Source organism: Hyaena hyaena, unplaced genomic scaffold, assembly GCF_003009895.1.
Source record: "Hyaena hyaena isolate Hyena2069 unplaced genomic scaffold, ASM300989v1 scaffold_103, whole genome shotgun sequence".
In the NCBI taxonomy this organism is placed as follows: domain Eukaryota; kingdom Metazoa; phylum Chordata; class Mammalia; order Carnivora; family Hyaenidae; genus Hyaena; species Hyaena hyaena.
Window position 1 is genome coordinate 1,821,156 of NW_024080735.1, and position 18,508 is coordinate 1,839,663.

The following is an 18,508-nucleotide window of genomic DNA, read 5'->3' on the forward strand; positions in this document are numbered from 1 at the left end:
GCAGAATGCAGGAACTCAAGGGGTTCAACAGTAGACTGGGTGAACCAGAAGAGCAGGTCAGAGAGCAAACGGGACAAAGCCATGGAGCTCACCCACACAGAGAAGCAAACACAAGAGAGATTTTTAAAAAATGAAGATAACTTAGGTGACTCATGGGACAATTTCAAGTAAAGTAACATTCACATTATAGGAACCCCATAAGGAGACGGGGGAGAAAAAGGAGCAGAAAAACTTAGCTGAAGAAATAATGGCTGAAAATTTACTTAATCTGGGGAAGGAAACAGACATCCACATCCAGGAAGCCCAGAGAATTCTAAATAAGAATCCAAAGGGGTTCACCCCAGGATACAATTAAAACATCAAAAGTTAAAGCTAGAGAATCTTAAAAGCAGCAAGAGAGAAAACTTGTTTATACACAAGGTAAACCCACGAGGCTGTCAGCAGGCTTCTGGGCAGAAACTTTGCAAGGCAGACGGGAGCAGCAGGGCATATTCAGAGTACTAAATGGAAAAAAAAAATGCAACCAAGAATAGTCTATCCAGCAAGGTAGCCACTCAGGATTGAAGGAGAGATAAAAAGTTTTCATCTAACAAGACCACTCACCCAGTCTTACAAGACATTTTAAAGGGACTTCTTTAAGCTGAGAAGAAATGGCACTAATTAATGACAAGAAAACAAATGAAAGTGAAAATCTCAGTGGAAAAAGGTAAATATATTGTGAAGGTAGTCAATCATAAAGCTAATATGGTTCGAAAGACAAATGTAGTAAAATTAACTAAAAGTACGGTAATTAGTTAAGGAATACATAAAAAGTTGTAAAATGTGATATCAAAAACCTTAAACATTAACAGAGGGGGATGAAAATGTAGAGTTTTGGAATGTATTCAAATTTAAGTTGCTATGAACTTACAATACATCAGTATATACATAAGATGTTATTACATCTGAACCTCATGATAACCACAGAAACTTTCAGTGAATCCACAAAAGAAAACGAGAAGAGAATCTAAAACTAAAGAAAGTTACCAGACATCAAAGTAAGAGAGAAAGGAGGAATAAAAGAACAGAAACTATAAAAACAGCTAGAAAGCAGTTAATAAAGGGCAAGAAGTACATAACTATTAAAATTAAATGTAAATGGACTAAATTCTCCAAAGGATGTAGAGTGACTGAATGGGCTTCTGGAAAAAAAAAATAGACCTCTCTGTGCCACTGACAAGAGACTCACTTCAAAAGTAAGGGCACATAGCATTAAAGTGAAGGTATGAAAAAAGATACTTTATGCAAGTATAAATGAAAAGAAGGATTTGGTAGCTTCTATTCATATAGCCTCAAAGACTTATAGAACATCAAGTAGGGCATTAAATAGATAATGATAAAGGGATCAGTCTAGCAAGAGGATGTAATATTTATAAATGTATGTGAACCCAACATAGCACTGAAATGTTTCAAGGAAGTATCAGCAGACATGAAGGGAGAAAGAGACAGTGATCCCATAAAGGAGGAGACTTTAACAATCCACTTATGTCAATTATTGGATCACTCATACAAAAAGTCTGTAAGGAAGCATTGGACTCAAATGACACAGTAGACCACATGGACTTAGTAGATCTATGTAGAACATCACATTCAAAAGCAGCAGGAGTGCCATGGCACATTCCCCAGAGTTAATAACATACTTGGCCACAAAAAGTCCCAGTAAACTTAACAAGGTTGAAATGATCAAACATCTTTTTCAACCATGATGGCATAAGACTGGAAATCAGTTACAAGAAGAAAATTGGAAAAATCACAAAAATATGGAGATTAAACAGCATGCCACTGAAACGAAGGGACCTTTGAAGGAAACAAAGGAGAAATTAAAAAAAAAACCTAGAGACAAATGAAAACAGAAAGAGGACATGCCAAAAATCTTGGGATGCAGCCCAAGCAGTTAGAAGAGGGACGTTCATAACAATACAGGCCTACCTTAAGAAATAAGAAAAATTCCAAACAGCCTAACTTTAAACCTAAAGGAACTAGAAAAGAAGAGCAAATGAAACCCAAAGTTAGTAGAGGGAGGGAAAAAATAAAGATCAGAGTGGAAATAAGTAAAATAGAGACTAGAACGATAACAAAAAAGATCAATGAAGCCAAGAGTTGGTTCCACGAAAAGATAAAATTGGTGACTAGACTCATGAAGAGAGAAAGGGCTCAAAATCAGAATAAAAGAAGTTACAACTGACACCATAGAAATATGAAGAATCATAACAGGGGCAACGAACAGTCACAAGCAAACTGGACCACCTACAGGAAATGGATAAATTCCTAGAAACATACAACTTAGCACAGCTGAATCATGAAAAGGCAGAAAATGTAAATAGACCAGTTACTGAAAAGGAGATTAAATCATTAATCTAAAACTTCCCAACAAAGTCCAGGACCAGAATTCACTGGTGAATTCTACTAAATGTTCAAAGAGTATTTAATGCTTATTATTCTCAAACTCTTCCAAAAAAAAAAAAAAGGAAGGGGAAGAACAGCTTCAAAGTCATTTTATGAGGCCAGCAGTTATCCTGATATCAAAACCAGAGGACACCACAAAAATGAAGAAATTTATGTTCCTGATGAACATACATGCAAAAATCCTCAACAAAATACTGGCAAATCAAATAAATAGATTTAAAAAAAAATAGATTAGAAGGATCATGCATCATGGTCAAGTGGCATTGATTTCAGGGATGGAAGGCAGGTTCAACATCTGCAGAATAGTGTGACCTAGTGTGATGCACCACCGTAAGAGAAGAAAGATACAAATCATATTGTCATCTCAGTAGATGCAGAAAAAGCATGTGACAAAAGGCAACATTCATTTATGGCAAGAGCTCTCAACAAAGTTCATATGGAGGGAACATACCTCAACACAGTAAAAGCCATATATGACAAACCCACAGCTAAAATAATATTCCAACAGTGAAAAGCTAAAAGCTTTTCCTCTAAGATCAGGAAGAAGACAAGGACAATGACATTTCTCAACACAGGATTGGAAGTCTTAGCCACCGCAGTTAGGCAAGAAAAAGAAATAAAAGGCATCCAAATTGGAAAAGAAGAATGAAACCGTTGACATGACATTACACTAGGTATAGAAGAACAAAGCTATAGATGTTGCAATTTCAGATTTCCAGATCTGCTACAAAGCTGTAGTGCTCAAACAGTGTGGTATTGGCACAAAAACAAACCTGTAGATAGATCAGAGGAACAGAGTGCACAGCCCAGGAATAAGCCCACGATTATATGGCCACTTAATCTTCCACAGAGGAGGCAAGAATATGCCTTGGGAAAAAGTCTCTTTAACAAATGGTGCTGGGAAAACTGGACAGCCCCATGCAAAACAATGAAACTGGACCACTTTCTTACACTGCACACAAAAATAAACTCAAAATGGGTTAAAGACTTGAACATAAGAACTGAATCCATAAAACACCCAGAAGAAAAGTGGGTGGCAAACTCCTTGATGTCATTCTTGGCAATGTTTTCTTAGATCTGACTTAAAGGCAAGGACAGCAGAAGGGAAAATAAACAAACAGGACAGCATCCAACTGAAAAGCACCTGAACGGCAAAGGAAGCCGTGAATAGAATGAAAAGGCCAACTACTGACCGGGATAAGATGTTTGTAAATCATACATATAATAAGGAGTGAATATCCAAAAAATAATAATAATAAGGAATTCATACTCAATGAATGACAAACTCAATGACAAAAATAATTCAATTACTAAATGGGCAGAAGATCTGAAGAGAGATTTTTCCAGGACCTGCATACAGGTGGCCAACAGACATGTGAAAAGATGCTTAACATCACCAATCCTCAGGGAAACGCAGGTCGAAACCACAATAAGATATTACCTGCTACAGGTCAGGACGACTATTATTAAAAAAAGAAATCACTAGAATTGATGGGGATGTGGAGGAAAGGGCCCTCACTCACTGCTTGTGGGAATGTAAATGGGTGTGTGTGTGGCCACTGTTTAAAACAAGATGGAGGTTCCTGAAACAGTTAAAATCAGGACTACCAAACAACCCCACAGTTCCACTTCCAGGCGTCCTGAGAAAACAAAAAGACTACTTTGAGAAGATAAGCACACTCCTTTGTTTACTGCGGCACTGTCTGTAATGGCTAAGACATGGAAACAACCAGAGTATTCATGGATAGATGAGTGGATAGAGAAGAGGCAGTGCCTGTATACAAGGGAACAGTCCTCAGTCATAAAAAAAAAAAAAAAAAAAAAGCTTACCATTTGCGTCAACATGGATGGGACCCTAAAGGTATTCTGCTAAGGGAAGTAAGACAGAAGGAAATTTACCACGTATTTCACATATATGTGGAACCTAAAAAACCAAACCAAGCCGAGACTGCTAGATACAGAGTACAGAGTTGTGTCTTGTCAGAGGGGAGAGGTGGGGAGGGGAGGAAATGAGCGAGGAGAGGAGGTACAGACTTGCAGTTGTGACCTAGATAGCATGATGGGATATACAGTATATGGGGTGCGGTCAGTAATGACATATCCACCGCAGGGTCCCCGGTGGTAAGTACGTGTGTTGTAGGCGTCAGTTCACAGGGTGTATGTACAGTGTCAAACTACCGCATTGTACACCTGAAACTCATATAACATGCATATCAATTATACTTGGGTACGGTATTTTTAGATAAAGGAAGTTGACTCAGGTATTAAAACTCCTGTCTTTTTGGATAAATACTGTAAGGAAAAGATTTTTTGTCGTCTAATTTAAATTGACTGTAATGACCTTAGTTTACCATTTGTTTTTCATGCATTTATTCATTAAATGAATATTTATTGAGAGTTTGCAAGAACCACGCATTCTTCTGGATGCTGGAGATTTCTCTGTTGACAAAACAATTGTCTTGCTCTTAAGTGTCTTCTGGTGGGTGAGAAATGAAAAAAACCCATAAGTATGTAAAATATCAGGTGGAGGAGGAATGTTACACAGGAAAATAGATCAGCATTAGGGAGCGGGGGCGGCTTGCTGATTCGAGGTGATCACTTAGTAGTTTATGTAGTTCTGAGTGACAGGACGGAACCAGACACCAAGATGTCTACGAGTCCGATCCTTCAACAGTGGTCCCAAATTTGTTCTTCTAGCATTTGTACCTGTTTTTTTTTTCTTCCTTCTGTTTTGTTTTCTTTGTGTTTAGTTGACACCTGATGTTACATTAGTTTCAGGCATCTGTACCTTGTGCTGTGCGCACCTGCGGGAAAGGCCGCGCGCTATTACAGTAATTCTTTTGTTTCTAATGTCTGTCTTTCCTTGTGGTCTGCTGCTACCTGCTGGAGACTGGGGGAAGAGATAAGCAATACCTTAAATGGTTACATTTGATATTAAATAGCTGGAATAACTAAGCCTGAGGAAGTTTGTTTCTATGCGAAAGGTGAGTAGATCTTGTAGCAGAGACATTACTCACAAACATGTATTTTTTTAAAAAATTTTTAATATAGTTTATTTTTGAGACAGAAAGAGACAGAGCATGAGTGGGAAAGGGACAGAGAGAGAGGGAGACACAGAATCTGAAGCAGGTTCCAGGCTCTGAGCTGCCGGCATAGAACCGATGTGGGGCTCAAACCCACAAACCGCGAGATCATGACCTGAGCCAAAGTCAGACGCTTAACCGACTGAGCCCCCCAGGCGGCCCACAAACAGATGTTTATCGTGTACTTTTTGCTCCCTTGTTCTGGGCATTGGAGGTGTCATAACGTAAAAAATATACAAGATGTGTTTTCCTGTAGAGCTTCCATTCTGATGGAGGGAGGTAGATAATAAGTAAACAAATAAGGTCATTTCAGCTGGTGATAGGGGCTAGAAAGACAATGCAGCAGAGAAACAGAGATGTGAGGTTGCTCCTTTAAGTAGGCCGGCCCGAGAGGTGCTCTTTAAGCAGAGGCCTCTGCAATGAAAAGGGCACGTCATCCACATGGGGTCTCGAGGGAATAGTTTCAGCCGGAGACCATAGCAAGGTCAGAGGTTGGGAGGCAGGATCAAGGTCGGTGTGTATCCAGAAGTAGAGATGGCTTACGGAGGTGATGTGGGCCCAGGGCAGGGGGTGAGGGGGGCCCAGCTTACAGAGGCAATGTGGGCCCAGTGCAGGGGGGTTGGCAGCTTATGGAGGTGATGCGGGTCCAGTGCAGGGTGCTGCAGGGCCTGCTTTCTACCTCGTGGGCCTTCCTGGAGGACTCGCTGCTGTGGCCTGGTGCGGACACTCCTCACACTGTCACTGGGGTGATTTCGTCTGGGTTAGTCTACTGGAGTCCTGAGGGTCTGTGCCCAGATGGAAGTGAATGGCTCTTGGGAGCCTGATGTGCGTCAGGATCTGAGGCACTTCTGATCTCTCAGGCCAGGGGGTGCCTGTCTGCATGACGTCAGGGGTGCTTTGTGAACTACTTGCTCTGCCCTGGGGTTCCTCAGTCTTCTGTGGTTCAAATCAGCCGGGACGATGGGCTGGACTCGGGTGGCCCCTCGAGTGGTCCTGACCTGCCGTCTTCCTCTCCTATCCGCTCTCGCCTGCTGCGTAAGGAATCTTGCTTTGGCAACAAGTAGCACCTTGAAAGTGTCACCAAGTGTCAACGTTACCTTCCTTCTCAGACAGGTTCTTTGAGTTTTTAAAATACAAATGCATTTTTTCAAAACCATAAATATTAAATATCAATATGACGTACACTATCTTAATTTTTAATTTATGAGTATACTGTGATTTCTTATCAGTGTTCCTTTTCATTATCACTGAAAATTGAGTCTTGATTCTTCTCGAAATAGAATCTCTTTTAAAAATAGTAAGCGAGTAAAGGTTTAAGGGAAAAGAATATATTTTTATAGTTTTTCTATTAATAGGGATGTAACTAAACTATGTGTCTATGATATTATAATGAGTTTTGATAACATTTACTTTTCTCTATGTTGTGTTGATAGTTTGAGAGAGAAGTGATATCTGGTTTTTAAAGTTTATGATGAATGCAACATGTTGTAGGAAATCTAGTATTCTTTAAGACGTTACTAAACATATTCCATATAAATACGTGATTTATGAATACAGAATGTAAGAAATATTTTTCTTTCAGAATTAATAAAGCATTTGTTACTTGGAAATTGAATGTTAGAAGAATTAAGACCGAGAAGAGCAGGTGAGTTTTAATAGGAAATGTATTTTTTAACAATGTTAAGGGGAAACCTTATTCTAAATATGTAGTGTGGAAGCAGGTATAAGTCATATTTCACTCAGTGATTGGAAAGTCACATTGTGATTATGATTAAATTTATCCACTCTTATTTTCAAACATGATTTATATGTAAAACATAATAAACACGACATTTCCCAGTATGTCCGTCCACGACATGAGGAAAGGACAGTCCTGTGAAGAGCTTGCGGTGACTTCCCTTAGTTACTTGGTTGAACTTTTTGCTTCCACAAAGGGGAGCGACTAGGTCATAGGAGTCCGATGGCCGTTAATCCTGTTTTACGGGGTCTCTGGCGGCCCCGTGCTGTTGCGGTGGTTGAACTGTGCACTGGGTCACTGTGGTTGGAGATGGTGCCGAGAGGCCTCCTGTTCCCCCAGAGGGAGAAGCCCCAAACTTCGCACACCGCACGCCAGCAAGGACAGAGGCACTGACGTGATCGGGGTACAGATTTGTCCCCGCAGGGTCCCTTGTGTTGCTCTCGTACAGCCATGCTCACGTCCCTCCCAGTCCCACCCTCTCCTTAGCCCGTGGCAAGCGCTACTCAGGGCTCCATTTCTGTGAGTTTGTCTTTTTGGGAACATCGTGTAACTGGAGTCGTGTGGTCTACGACCCGTGGGATTGACTCTTCCCTGAGCGCAGCTCTGGAGCTCCGTCCGGGCCGCCCCATTGACCAGGCGATCCTGGAGTGCTGGGGAGCAGCGCGTGCTGGGAGTGTGAGGTGCACCTGCTGGTCTCCAGTTTCGTTTGTTACAGATAACGCCACTCTGAACCTTCATATGTAGGTTTTTATGGGAACACAAATTTTCATTTCCCTGGGGTAGAGGCCCAGGAGTGCAGTCCTGGGTCATGTGGTGATTCCATGTTTAGTTTTGTCTTGTTTTTTAATTTTTCATCCCCAGCAGCAATGTAGGAGTGATTCAGCTTCTCCACTTCTGTGCCGCCATTTGGAATTGGCAATGTTCTTTTATTTTAGACATTCTGGTAGGTTTGTGGTAGTAGCACGTTACGGTGTTAGTTTGCATCTCCCTGATGACTAATGATGTTGAGCGTCTCTACATGTGTGTACTGGCCATCTGTGAATCTTTGGTGAGATGTCTCTCCGTGTCTGTTGCACATTTTCTAATTGGATTGTTCGTCTTTATACTGTTGAGTTTTAAGGGTTATTCTCTAGATACGAGTCCTTTGTCAGATGTATGCTTTGAAACATTTTCTCCCAGATTTGGCTTGTTCTCTTTTTAAATCAAGAATATTTAGCACCTGTACATGCCAGCCATTTGGCTAGAGTTAACCTGCTTTTTGAACAGCTTCATGTAACCCTCTGGCCTCACTGCTTTACTGGTCTGGGTGGCTTTGATGCAGAGAGCTGGCCTCTCACTCAGCTGCTTCTCTGTTCGAGGGACAGCCTTTGCTGCAGGGGTGGTTAGAGCGAGGGGTGTGGATGAGGGATGGGAAGAAGGGGTTGTTGATGGCCGTTCATTTCTGGGAGACAGCATATAGTTCGATCGTGTTTTTAAATTTTTTTTTAATGTTTTATTTATTTCTAGGAGAGAGAGAGAGACAGTGTGAACAGGGGAGGGTCAGAGAGAGAGAGAGAGTCACAGACTGAAACAGGCTTCAGGCTCTGAGCTGGCAGTCAGCACAGAGCCCGACGCGGGGCTCGAACCCACAAACCACGAGATCATGACCTAAGCGAAAGTCGGACGCTTAACCGACTAAGCCACCCAGGCGCCCTGTTCGATCGTGTTTTTAGATTCATCTGCCAGTCAGTCTTTAATTGCTGTGTTTAGACCATTTACATTCAGTCTAATTATTTGTTAGGTTTTAGGTTTGCTAATTTTTTTTTGTTTCTTCCCTCTGTTTTTTGTCTGTTTCTTCCTGTGGATTATTTGAATATTCAAAGAAGGCAGTATTTCTTAGAATTGTGTTTGGGTTTTTCTGTAGTCTTTTTTAATGTATCTCTTTGTGTAGCTGTTTGGTGATTGCTGTTGGTGTAACATTATGTATACATAACATGCACTTTACTGGCATCATTTTCTTAGTTTCAAAGTGAACTGTAGAAACGTTACCTTTATATCCCTCTGCCCCCCCCCCCCCCCCCCCCACCCCCCCCCATTTACAGTCGTTCCTCCACGTGCATCCAATGCCACAGAGAAGAGTTACGGGTTTTGTTTCCAAACATACATTGTAAAACTCAGGAGTTTTTTAAATGTATTCAGTTTGGTTTGTGTGTCATGCTCTTGCTTCCTTCACGGAGTGGCTCCGTCTTTGACTGCGTGTTTCTGTTGCAAGAACTTCCGACGGCCATTCTGTTAGGGCAGATGTGCGGGCAGCAGAGTGTCCTGTGTCTCCCATTCCTGAGAGCGTCTTCATTTCTCTGTCATTAGAGAACATTCTGCTGAATATGGGATCTGAGGGACACTTCTCCCGGCCTCTGCGGCCGTTCGAATTGCTTTTCTTCTACAGATGTTTTCTTCTTTTGCTGCTTTCAAGACTTTTTCTTTTGCCCTTAGTTTTCAGAATTTTGACTCTGATGGGTCGTGGGTGGATGGACTTCTCTGTCTTTATCCTGGTGTCGTTACCTTGGCTTCTAAACCTCTGCATTCGTGCAATGTTGACAGACTTGGTAAATTTTCATCCTTGTTTCTTCAAGTATTTTTTTCAGCCCTGCCCTCGCCTTAATCTCCTTCTAGAACTAGGGACACAGGTGCTAGATCTTTCCTATGGTCCTGCTGGTCCCCGAGGGTCTGTTTATTCTTCAGTCGGGTTTTTCTCTGTTGTTCAGACTGAATACTTTCTGTTGTTCTTCTGCTTCCAGTTCACTGGTTTGTTTCCCTGTCCACTCCGTTCTGCTGTTGAGCCAACACGCTGTTTTTCATTTCAGTCATTGTGTTTTTTAACTTCTAAATTACAGGTCTTCTGTTTCTCTATTGGACTTTCCTTTTCTCTGCTCGCCACCACCCGGGGAGGCTGAACTTCCCTGTTCCCTGCTCGGCGTTCCCCGGAACCCCCCAGAGGACTGCTGGGGAAGCTCACTACCACTGGCCATGCGTGTGCCGCCGGACTGTCCGCGTGGCCCTTTACCCTGTGGTTTCTCGCTGGGATGGAAGGGTCATTGCTGAAAAGCTTTCTGTCGTGCTCAGCTGTCCCTTTCCTGGTCCTCGAGCTGGACAGTGGGCATTTCTGTCCGCACCCGATGGTGTTTCCAAGCCTGGGCTGTAGAAGGCAGAAGACGCACCTTACCACCCTGTCACTCCTGGCCAGTCAGTCCGCTCTGCCTCTCAGTGTCTTCTGATGTTTGCTTCATATATAATGTTCAGAGTTTTTAGTTGTACTTAGAGGGAAGAATAATGAAAAGTACACTTACTCCATTTTTATAGGAGCCAGGACCTGAGTTTTCATAGATTTCTGTGATATATTTTCTAGTACCAAGCAGTTCAGTCTTGTGAGTGAGTTTGGGAGAATGTGTTTGGCTTCCTAGTACAGAGTGTACAACGCAGATGTGTTAGGGGGTAGAGGTCCCCATGACACCTGTGCCTGGATGGTCATCAGATGGAGCGAGCTCACTGTAGATGGCGCAGGCTCACCGTGACAGCTCTGAACTTCGCCATGCTTCCCCTACCTGTAATTGTTTTCACAGTGAACCCTCCCTAGTTTCCTCAGACCTGTGTTACAATACGCAAATACAGTCAATTATATTTTTTAAAGGAAAAAAGAAAGCTTTAAACAATGCTGAGTCATGTGAATTCATGACTGTGTGGACTTGGACCATCATTCTCCTGTGAATACGGCACAAGATTGGGTTTGATTTCTGGGGCGGTGCACCTTCTGGAATGTGCAGTTTGTCTTTTGTATGATTTCTTTTCCTCCCTATGCTAGATTCCCAGGGGGTGTCGGTGAACTGATCCCACCTTCATGAGTAGCTCCAGGTCATGTGAGGCCTGTCATTTGTGGAGCTTCTTTACGACGGAGGCCACAGGGCCTTGAGGAGGCAGTGACCATATAAGGCCCAGGACCTTCTTCATGGCACAGAAAGCTTTTGCCAATAACATGGAAAGACAGGAAAAGGCTAATACAAAAAGCCACAAAAATTAGCCACCCCACAAGGGATCACTGAAGAGCACAGGACCCGCCTTTTCTGATACACGGTTGCACAGGGAAGTTTGCTCTTTAAGGATCCTTTCTCTCCCATTTTGTCCCTTTCTCCTTTGGTTCTGTCGTGTGTGGTTAGAAGTGATCTGACTCACTTTGTGACCATGATCAGACCAGCAGAAAGAGGCAGAGGAAAGAAAAAGGCCTGGCTTTTCTACTTTAGGATATAGGTGGTTGGAGAATTTAAGCAACAATCTCCAAATGGTTCCCTAGTCTCATTAATTTTTCCTGTAATTGAGGAAAAAATAAATTAAGGAAAAGTATTTAAATTTAATAGGGGAAATCTAACTCTTTTGGACATCACTGCCTTCTATTTCAGAATTGTTAGAACTCAGTGGCATAAAATACTACCATCACTTGTGTGCCTACGTATTTTGTTTTTACTTAACACACCCAGTACCAAAACCTTGCTTTCAACATTATCAGCCAGACAAACCCCTTCATGCTACTAATGTTTATTAGTGCCATTGAAAATATGATGTGTATGTATACAAAACAAATTATACAGTTACCTCTAAATGAATTATATTCAGGTTGAACAGGAGATAGATAAGTCTGGAAATTGTTTACTTTCAGGTCATTTTTGCACCACAATCTTTTTTGGGCTGATGAGCTATTTCAAGGCTGTCTGCTTTATATAAAGGGACTTTGTGAAGATGCAGTTGACTACAAAAACAGTAAAGAACATGAAGATAATGCATCTGCCATCTGCCTTATAAACGTGAGTAGACGCGCACTAATATAAGCCACTGTGTGTGTGAACCAGGAAGAACAAATGGAAGTTTGAATCAAATACCTACTCTCTAGATCCGTAAGTAAACCATCACTACAGGTGACTAATGTTGCGTGATCATGCAGTGAGCATTATTCCCGTGGATAGTCAATATTAATAATTGACACTCCTTATTTAAAAAAAATTTTAAGTGTATTTACTTATTTTGAGAGAGAGTGAGCAAGCGGGGTAGGGGCAGAAAGAGAGAGAGGGAGAGAGGATCTGCCAGTGCAGAGCCCCATGTGGGGCTCAAACTCACAAACCAAACCGTGAGATCATGCCTGAGCCAAAGTTGGACACTTAAACAACTGAGCCACCCAGGGGCCCCTAGAATAGTTCTTTCACAGAGGTTAAGTATATAGAAGTATATGTTTTAAGTGTTTAATATACAATTGAACAGGATTCCAGCAGCTTTTACTACATTTACCTGCTGTGTGAAGGAGATACTGAAAAGTAAGATTGATCGTCATCTAGACTTAAAAATAGTAAAAGGATTTGATAAATCAACTCAAATTTGATAATCAAATCAAAAATTGTGTTGACTATACACATGTAATAAGGTTAATACCTATAAATCAGCTTATTTTTAGAATTGATTATATATAGTGACTGATACATAGATCCTTAATAAATAGTCTTTGAATAAATGAATTAATGAAGAAGATGAATTAGTCATTACAAATAAAGTATTTTTATAGTTGTATTGAGATTAATGTTTCAAAAGGATTAAATTCAAGTTAAGTAGGAGACATTTCATTGAAGAGTCCTTTTCTTGGTTTCATTCTAGAAGGAAATTGGCTGGACAGCCATATTAGATTGTTTTATGAGTGACTGAGTGATGGAATTCATCAGTTAATGATGGGCAGCAAGGCAAAGGAGACTATAGAATGTCTGGGAAAGCCGTGCCTCATGGATGGCAATGCTCATGGAGTGACAGGAGGGACGCTAGGCTCTTTCTTGGAGACCTGGAGTCCTGTAAATATTTGTCAGTTACCTATTATATGCAGAGAGGTGGATAAAACTAAAACTGAGGTATTGTTAATTTTCCTTTGCTTACAGTTTATTGGAAGAGATCATCCTTTGCATAGAAAAGTGATGGCTAATTCCAGAGGTCTTCCCTCAGGTCTGCTAATCATTCTGGCCAGCCGGTTAGCAAACAGAAGGCAAGGAGGGTTTATCAGCAAATGGTGCTTGTGAAATACTAGTGCCCCCAGAAATTCAGGGGAAGCAGAGATCAGCCTTTGCGGGTAAAGTCAGGGTGTGTTTCAGGAAAGGAGGACATGATGAGCTGGATTCCAGGAGCTGGGGAGCAGGGGGGAATGTGAGTGTGAGTAAATCACTCAGTCTATGTTAGATTTGAAAGTTAGGTTGGTCTCGAATGTTGAGCCAAGAATAGCTGACTAAAGCAGGAGCCGAACCTGCCGTGAGGGTGGGGGTGCCCCTGGAGGGGGGGTGGGGAAAGTTCCCAGAACAGGAGTTTGCACAGAGGGAGGAATGGCAGTGATTAGTAGCCAGGACAACTGAGACGGGGGTGAGGAGTCAGAAGGCGGCCCGCGTGTGCCTGAGGACCGCTGGGGTGTGGGTACCAAGGAGGGGGCCCCGGAGTAGGTGTGCGCGTGCCCCCCCCCCACCACGGGTGCGCGCTGCAGGGCCTCGGAGTGGGTGTGCGTATGCCCTCGTGGATGGGTCCGTACTGCAGCTCCCTTCCCCCCCCCCCCGCCCCCAGAGCACCCACAACAGGACGGGAAAGGGCCTCCGTGACTGTGTTCATCAGACCTAGGGAGACCGGTTCATCCAAAGCCGCAGAACCAGTTGGAGAGTTGCGAATTTGGGTTCAAGAATAATTGTGTTTTGGGGGTGCAGTACCTTAAATACATAATGAAAATGTGGATGTGCCCCACTCGGGGGACAGGGGAGTGGGCGGCCTCATAATCTACACGTTTCACAGGCTGCCTACACAGTTCTTCTTCTCAAAGAGTAAACTTTGAGAATTATTCTTAATTACTGAAAGTTTATAAACATGTAACTTTAGGAAGATTAATGTGATGTTAGTTGATCAGGGAAACAGAAAGCAAGGAGTTATAAAGAGATGGTTAGAGCGCTGGGGTAACGCAGGTGTGAGCAAGAGTGACTTAGTGGTTGGCAGTGAGCTCAGGAAGGGGCACTCTGAGAGACACTTTACTGGAAAGATCCGGACCTGGTAACCAGATACAGGACCAGGAGAGAGAGACCACGGATTAATGCAGAATTGTAACCAGGAGAGGGGGAACACGGAGCTAATCCAAGATTGTAAGGCTTAAGCAGCACTTTTCACATTTTTTATTGGGAAGACTCACGTACAAATATTATAACTAGGGATAAAGGCATCTGCGTATTTGTTGATGAAAATGCATTTTGGTGAGAGAATTAACACAACATGGGAAATACAGGAAAGTACTGGAGAGAGGAAGGACACAGAGGAGTGGGCGAGCTGTTTGTGTGCTGTGGGCTCAGGAGCGCAGCCGATGGGATTCCCCCGTGCTGCATTCCGCGTAGTGCAGCTTAAACTTCACCTCGTTTGGATGATTTAATTTTAGCCTCTTTATCTGACATTTAGTGCTCATATCTGTAAATGTTACACGTAACTGAGATTTCAGAGGTAAAAGCAATTCCTGGGTTTGGTGGTTCTCCTCAGCTCACAGATACTTCGATATACCTCAACTCCTCAGTTCTGCTTAGGCTTAATTTTCGTTACAATTAAGATGATAATGTATTTTTCTGTGTTTTATTAAGATATAGTTTGGGGCACCTAGCTGGCTCAGGCAGTTGAGCGTCCGACTTCGGCTCAGGTCATGATCTCGCGGTTCGTGGGTTTGAGCCCCGCGTCGGGCTTTGTGCTGACAGCTGAGTTTGGAGCCTGTCTTCAGATTCTGTGTCTCCCTGTCTCTCACCCTCCCCTGCTCTCTCTCTCTCTCTCTCTCTCTCTCTCAGAAATAAGTAAAACATTAAAAAAAAATTAGAAAAAGGTGTAGTTTAATTGTGTGTGGATTCTAAGAATGTGGAAAGCATCTGGCATATAAAGCGTGACATATATGAAGGAAAGTATAAAATATACTCTTTAGGACATGAGAAGGTGGCCAGAATATTTCATGTCTTTTTTTTTTTTTAATTGAACTTTGACTCCAACATTCAACGTCTCCTGTCTTGTGTGAGTAGCTGGATAGTTCTCGAACATATTCTCTAGACGAGTTTTGTGAAGAGCAGTCCCAGCAGGCTACCCGGGCAGTGAGACAGCTTGAGGATTTGAGAGAGAAGGCTATTTGCAAAATGAAAAGTACATTTTTGAAGGTAATTCTTTAATTCTATCTTCTCTACCAATGTGTGATGTATTGCCTAAGGCAGTGGCTCCCAGCTGCAACCCTGTAGATGGGCGGTGGAGGGACAGAGGTGGCCCCTTAGCCTCGCAGCTTCTGCTGCATGGTGGCGGCGCAGGACCCTTTCCAAGGGCCATGTGGGCGCAGGTGTGCACGGTGCAGGAGCCCCCGCTGCATGACAGTTTGTTTATCCCATTTGGCTTTACAGCAGGTGCGTGTTCATAGATGGTTTGTTCACTGAAATCCAGAGACGATGTTGCTTTTATGAAAAAAGGCAAGAAGCACAAAGAACCTGCCCAGCTCCTTCCCCAGACCTCCTGCGGCACCCCCCGCCACACCCCCCACGTGTTATCCCCATGCCGCATCCCCGTTGCAACACCCCACACACGGCACCCCCTTTGGCACCCGCGGCACCCCCACTGCACCCCCCACGTGCTAACCCCATGAGGCATCCCTGCGGCACCCCCAAGGCACGGGTGCAGGCAGCATCTCTTGAGCATCAGTTAGTTTTGTGCAGACGTCAGCAAGATGTGCCTACGGTATCAGAAGAGCCTGGCAGGTTATTTTTGGGGTGTGGGAACACTCAAAACATTTGTCTAAATTCATGGTAACTGCTGCTGCTTTCTTTGTGCTGTGTTGCTTGTGGAAGGTTTCATAGCACCTGTACCTTTGGATAGTGGGGGAAGCCTCTGCAAGTGTGTGTGTGTGTGTGTGTGTGTGAGAAAATGCACACATATGGATGTTTACCTTGAAGACACTTAAAATCTAACCCGAGCTGAGCTGTACAGGGAAATACAGTTTGTTACAAGGTTCAGTGTTTATAAGACGAAAACTCCCTGCTCAAGGGGAAGCATAACCACATGGGACAAAACTTCACTGAGGACTTTATGAAAAGGACTCCGTAATAAAGGCCTCAGAACACTCTTCCCTGAGATGCTGTGACTCACTGGACAGGGTTATTTTACAGTGCCTTCCCGGCCAGGGAGTGACGATGCGTGGAGGCGTCCCTGCGGAAACTAGTTGGTTTGGTTTATGTAACTTATAAATGAAGTTAAAAATTTTTTTTAATTTCAAGTTTTTATTTAATTCTAGTTAGTTAACATGTGTTAAAAATTGGTTGCAGGTGTAGAATGTAGTGATTCCTCCTTACATACAACACCAGCGCTCATCACACCAGTGCCCTCCTTAATGCCCATCCCCCCCACCTCTCTCCACCCACCCTGTTTGTTCTCTGTGGTTAAGTCTCTTATGGTTTGCCCCCCCATTCTTTCTTCTCCTGTGTTCATCTGCTTTTTTAAAGTTTATTTTAATGTTTATTATTTATATTTGAGAGAGAGAGAGACAGAACGTGAGTGGGAGAGGGTCAGAGAGAGAGGGAGACACAGAATCCCAAGCAGGCTCCAGGCTCTGAGCTGTCAGCACAGAACCCAATATGGGGCCCAAACCATGAACTGTGAGATCCTGACGTGAGCCAAAGTCAGACGCTTAAACAACTGAGCCACCCAGGCGCCCCCATCTGTTTTGTTTCTTAAATTCCACAAATGAGTGAGATCATATGATTGTCTTTCTCTGACTGGCTTACTCTGCTTGGCATAATACACTCTAGCTCTATCCACATCATTGCAAATGGCAAGATCTCATTCTTTTTGATGGCTGAGTAATATTCCATTATATACATATACCACATCTTTATCCATTCATCAGTTACTGGACATTGGGCTCTTTCCATAGTTTGGCTGCTGTAGATAATTTTTGTATCCTTTGGGTAAATACCTGGTAGTGCAATTGATTGGTTGTAGGGTAGTTCTATTTTTAACTTCTGAGGAACCTCCACACTGTTTCCCACAGTGGCTGCACCAGTTTGCATTCCCACCAGCAGTGCAGAGGGTCCCCCTTTCTCCACATTCTCGCCAACACCTGTTGTTTCTTGTGTTGTTGATTTTAGCAGTACGGACAGGTGTGAGGTGGTATTTCAGTGTGGGTTTGTATTTCCCTGATTATGAGTGATGTTGAGCATCATTTCATGTGTCAGCCATCTGGATGTCTTCTTTGGAGAAATGTCTGTTCATGTCTTCTGTGCATTTCTGGACTGGATTATTTATTTTTGGGTATTGAGTTTGAGAAGGTCTTTATAGAGTTAGGGTACTAACTCTTTATCCAATATGTCATTTGCAAATATCTTCACCAATTCCATAGGTTGTCTTTTAGTTTTGTTGTTTTCTTTGCTGTGCAGAAGCTGTTTATCTTGATGAAGTCTCAGTAGTCCATTTCTGCTTTGGTTTTCTTGCCTCCAGAAATGAGTCTAGTAACAGGTTGCTCAGGGTGCCTGGGTGGCTCAGTTGTTCAAGCATCTGATTCTTGATTTTGACTCAGGTCGTGATCCCAGGGTCACAGGATTGAGCCCTGCATTGGGCTTTGCGCTCAGTGTGGAGCCTGCTTAAGATTCTCTCTCTCTCTTTCTCTCTCTCCCCCCCCACTCTCCCCTGCCCTCCCTCCCTTCCCCCACTCACTCCTGCATGCTCTCTTTCTCTCTCTAAAGAAAAAAGTTGCTACAGCCAAGATCAGAGAGATTGCTGCCTGTGTTCTCCTCTAGGGTTTTGATGGTTTCCTGCCTTACATCTCACATTTAGGTCTTTCATCCATTTTGAGTTTATTTTTGTGTATGGTGTAAGAAAGTGGTCCAGGTTCATTCTAATGCATGTCACCATCCAGTTTTCCCAGCACCATTTGTTGAAGAGACTGTAAAACACTGGATATTATTTCCTGCTTTGTTGAAGATTAGTTGACCATGTAGTTGTGGGTTTATTTCTGGGTTTTCTGTACCGTTCCGTTGATCTATGCATCTGCTTTTGTGACAGTACCATACTGTCTTGGTGATCACAGCTTTGTAATACAGCTCAAAGTCTGGGTTTGTGATGCCTCCTGCTCTGGTTTTCTTTTCAACATTACTCTGGCCATTTGGGGTCTTTTCTGGTTCCATACAAGTTTTCAGATTGTTCTAGCTCT

The 18,508-nt window shown here is 42.9% G+C and overlaps 1 protein-coding gene across 1 annotated transcript in view; it reads left to right on the plus strand.

The window, feature by feature from the left end:
- The window catches only part of DNAH14 (dynein axonemal heavy chain 14), a 293,617-nt gene that overhangs the window by 20,632 nt on the left and 254,477 nt on the right, over window positions 1-18,508 (plus strand). The window contains exons 7-9 of the mRNA XM_039235797.1: window positions 7,111-7,173; window positions 11,954-12,098; window positions 15,345-15,476. Coding sequence (XP_039091728.1) covers window positions 7,111-7,173; window positions 11,954-12,098; window positions 15,345-15,476 — 340 coding nt within the window. The remainder of the gene's footprint in view (window positions 1-7,110; window positions 7,174-11,953; window positions 12,099-15,344; window positions 15,477-18,508) is intronic.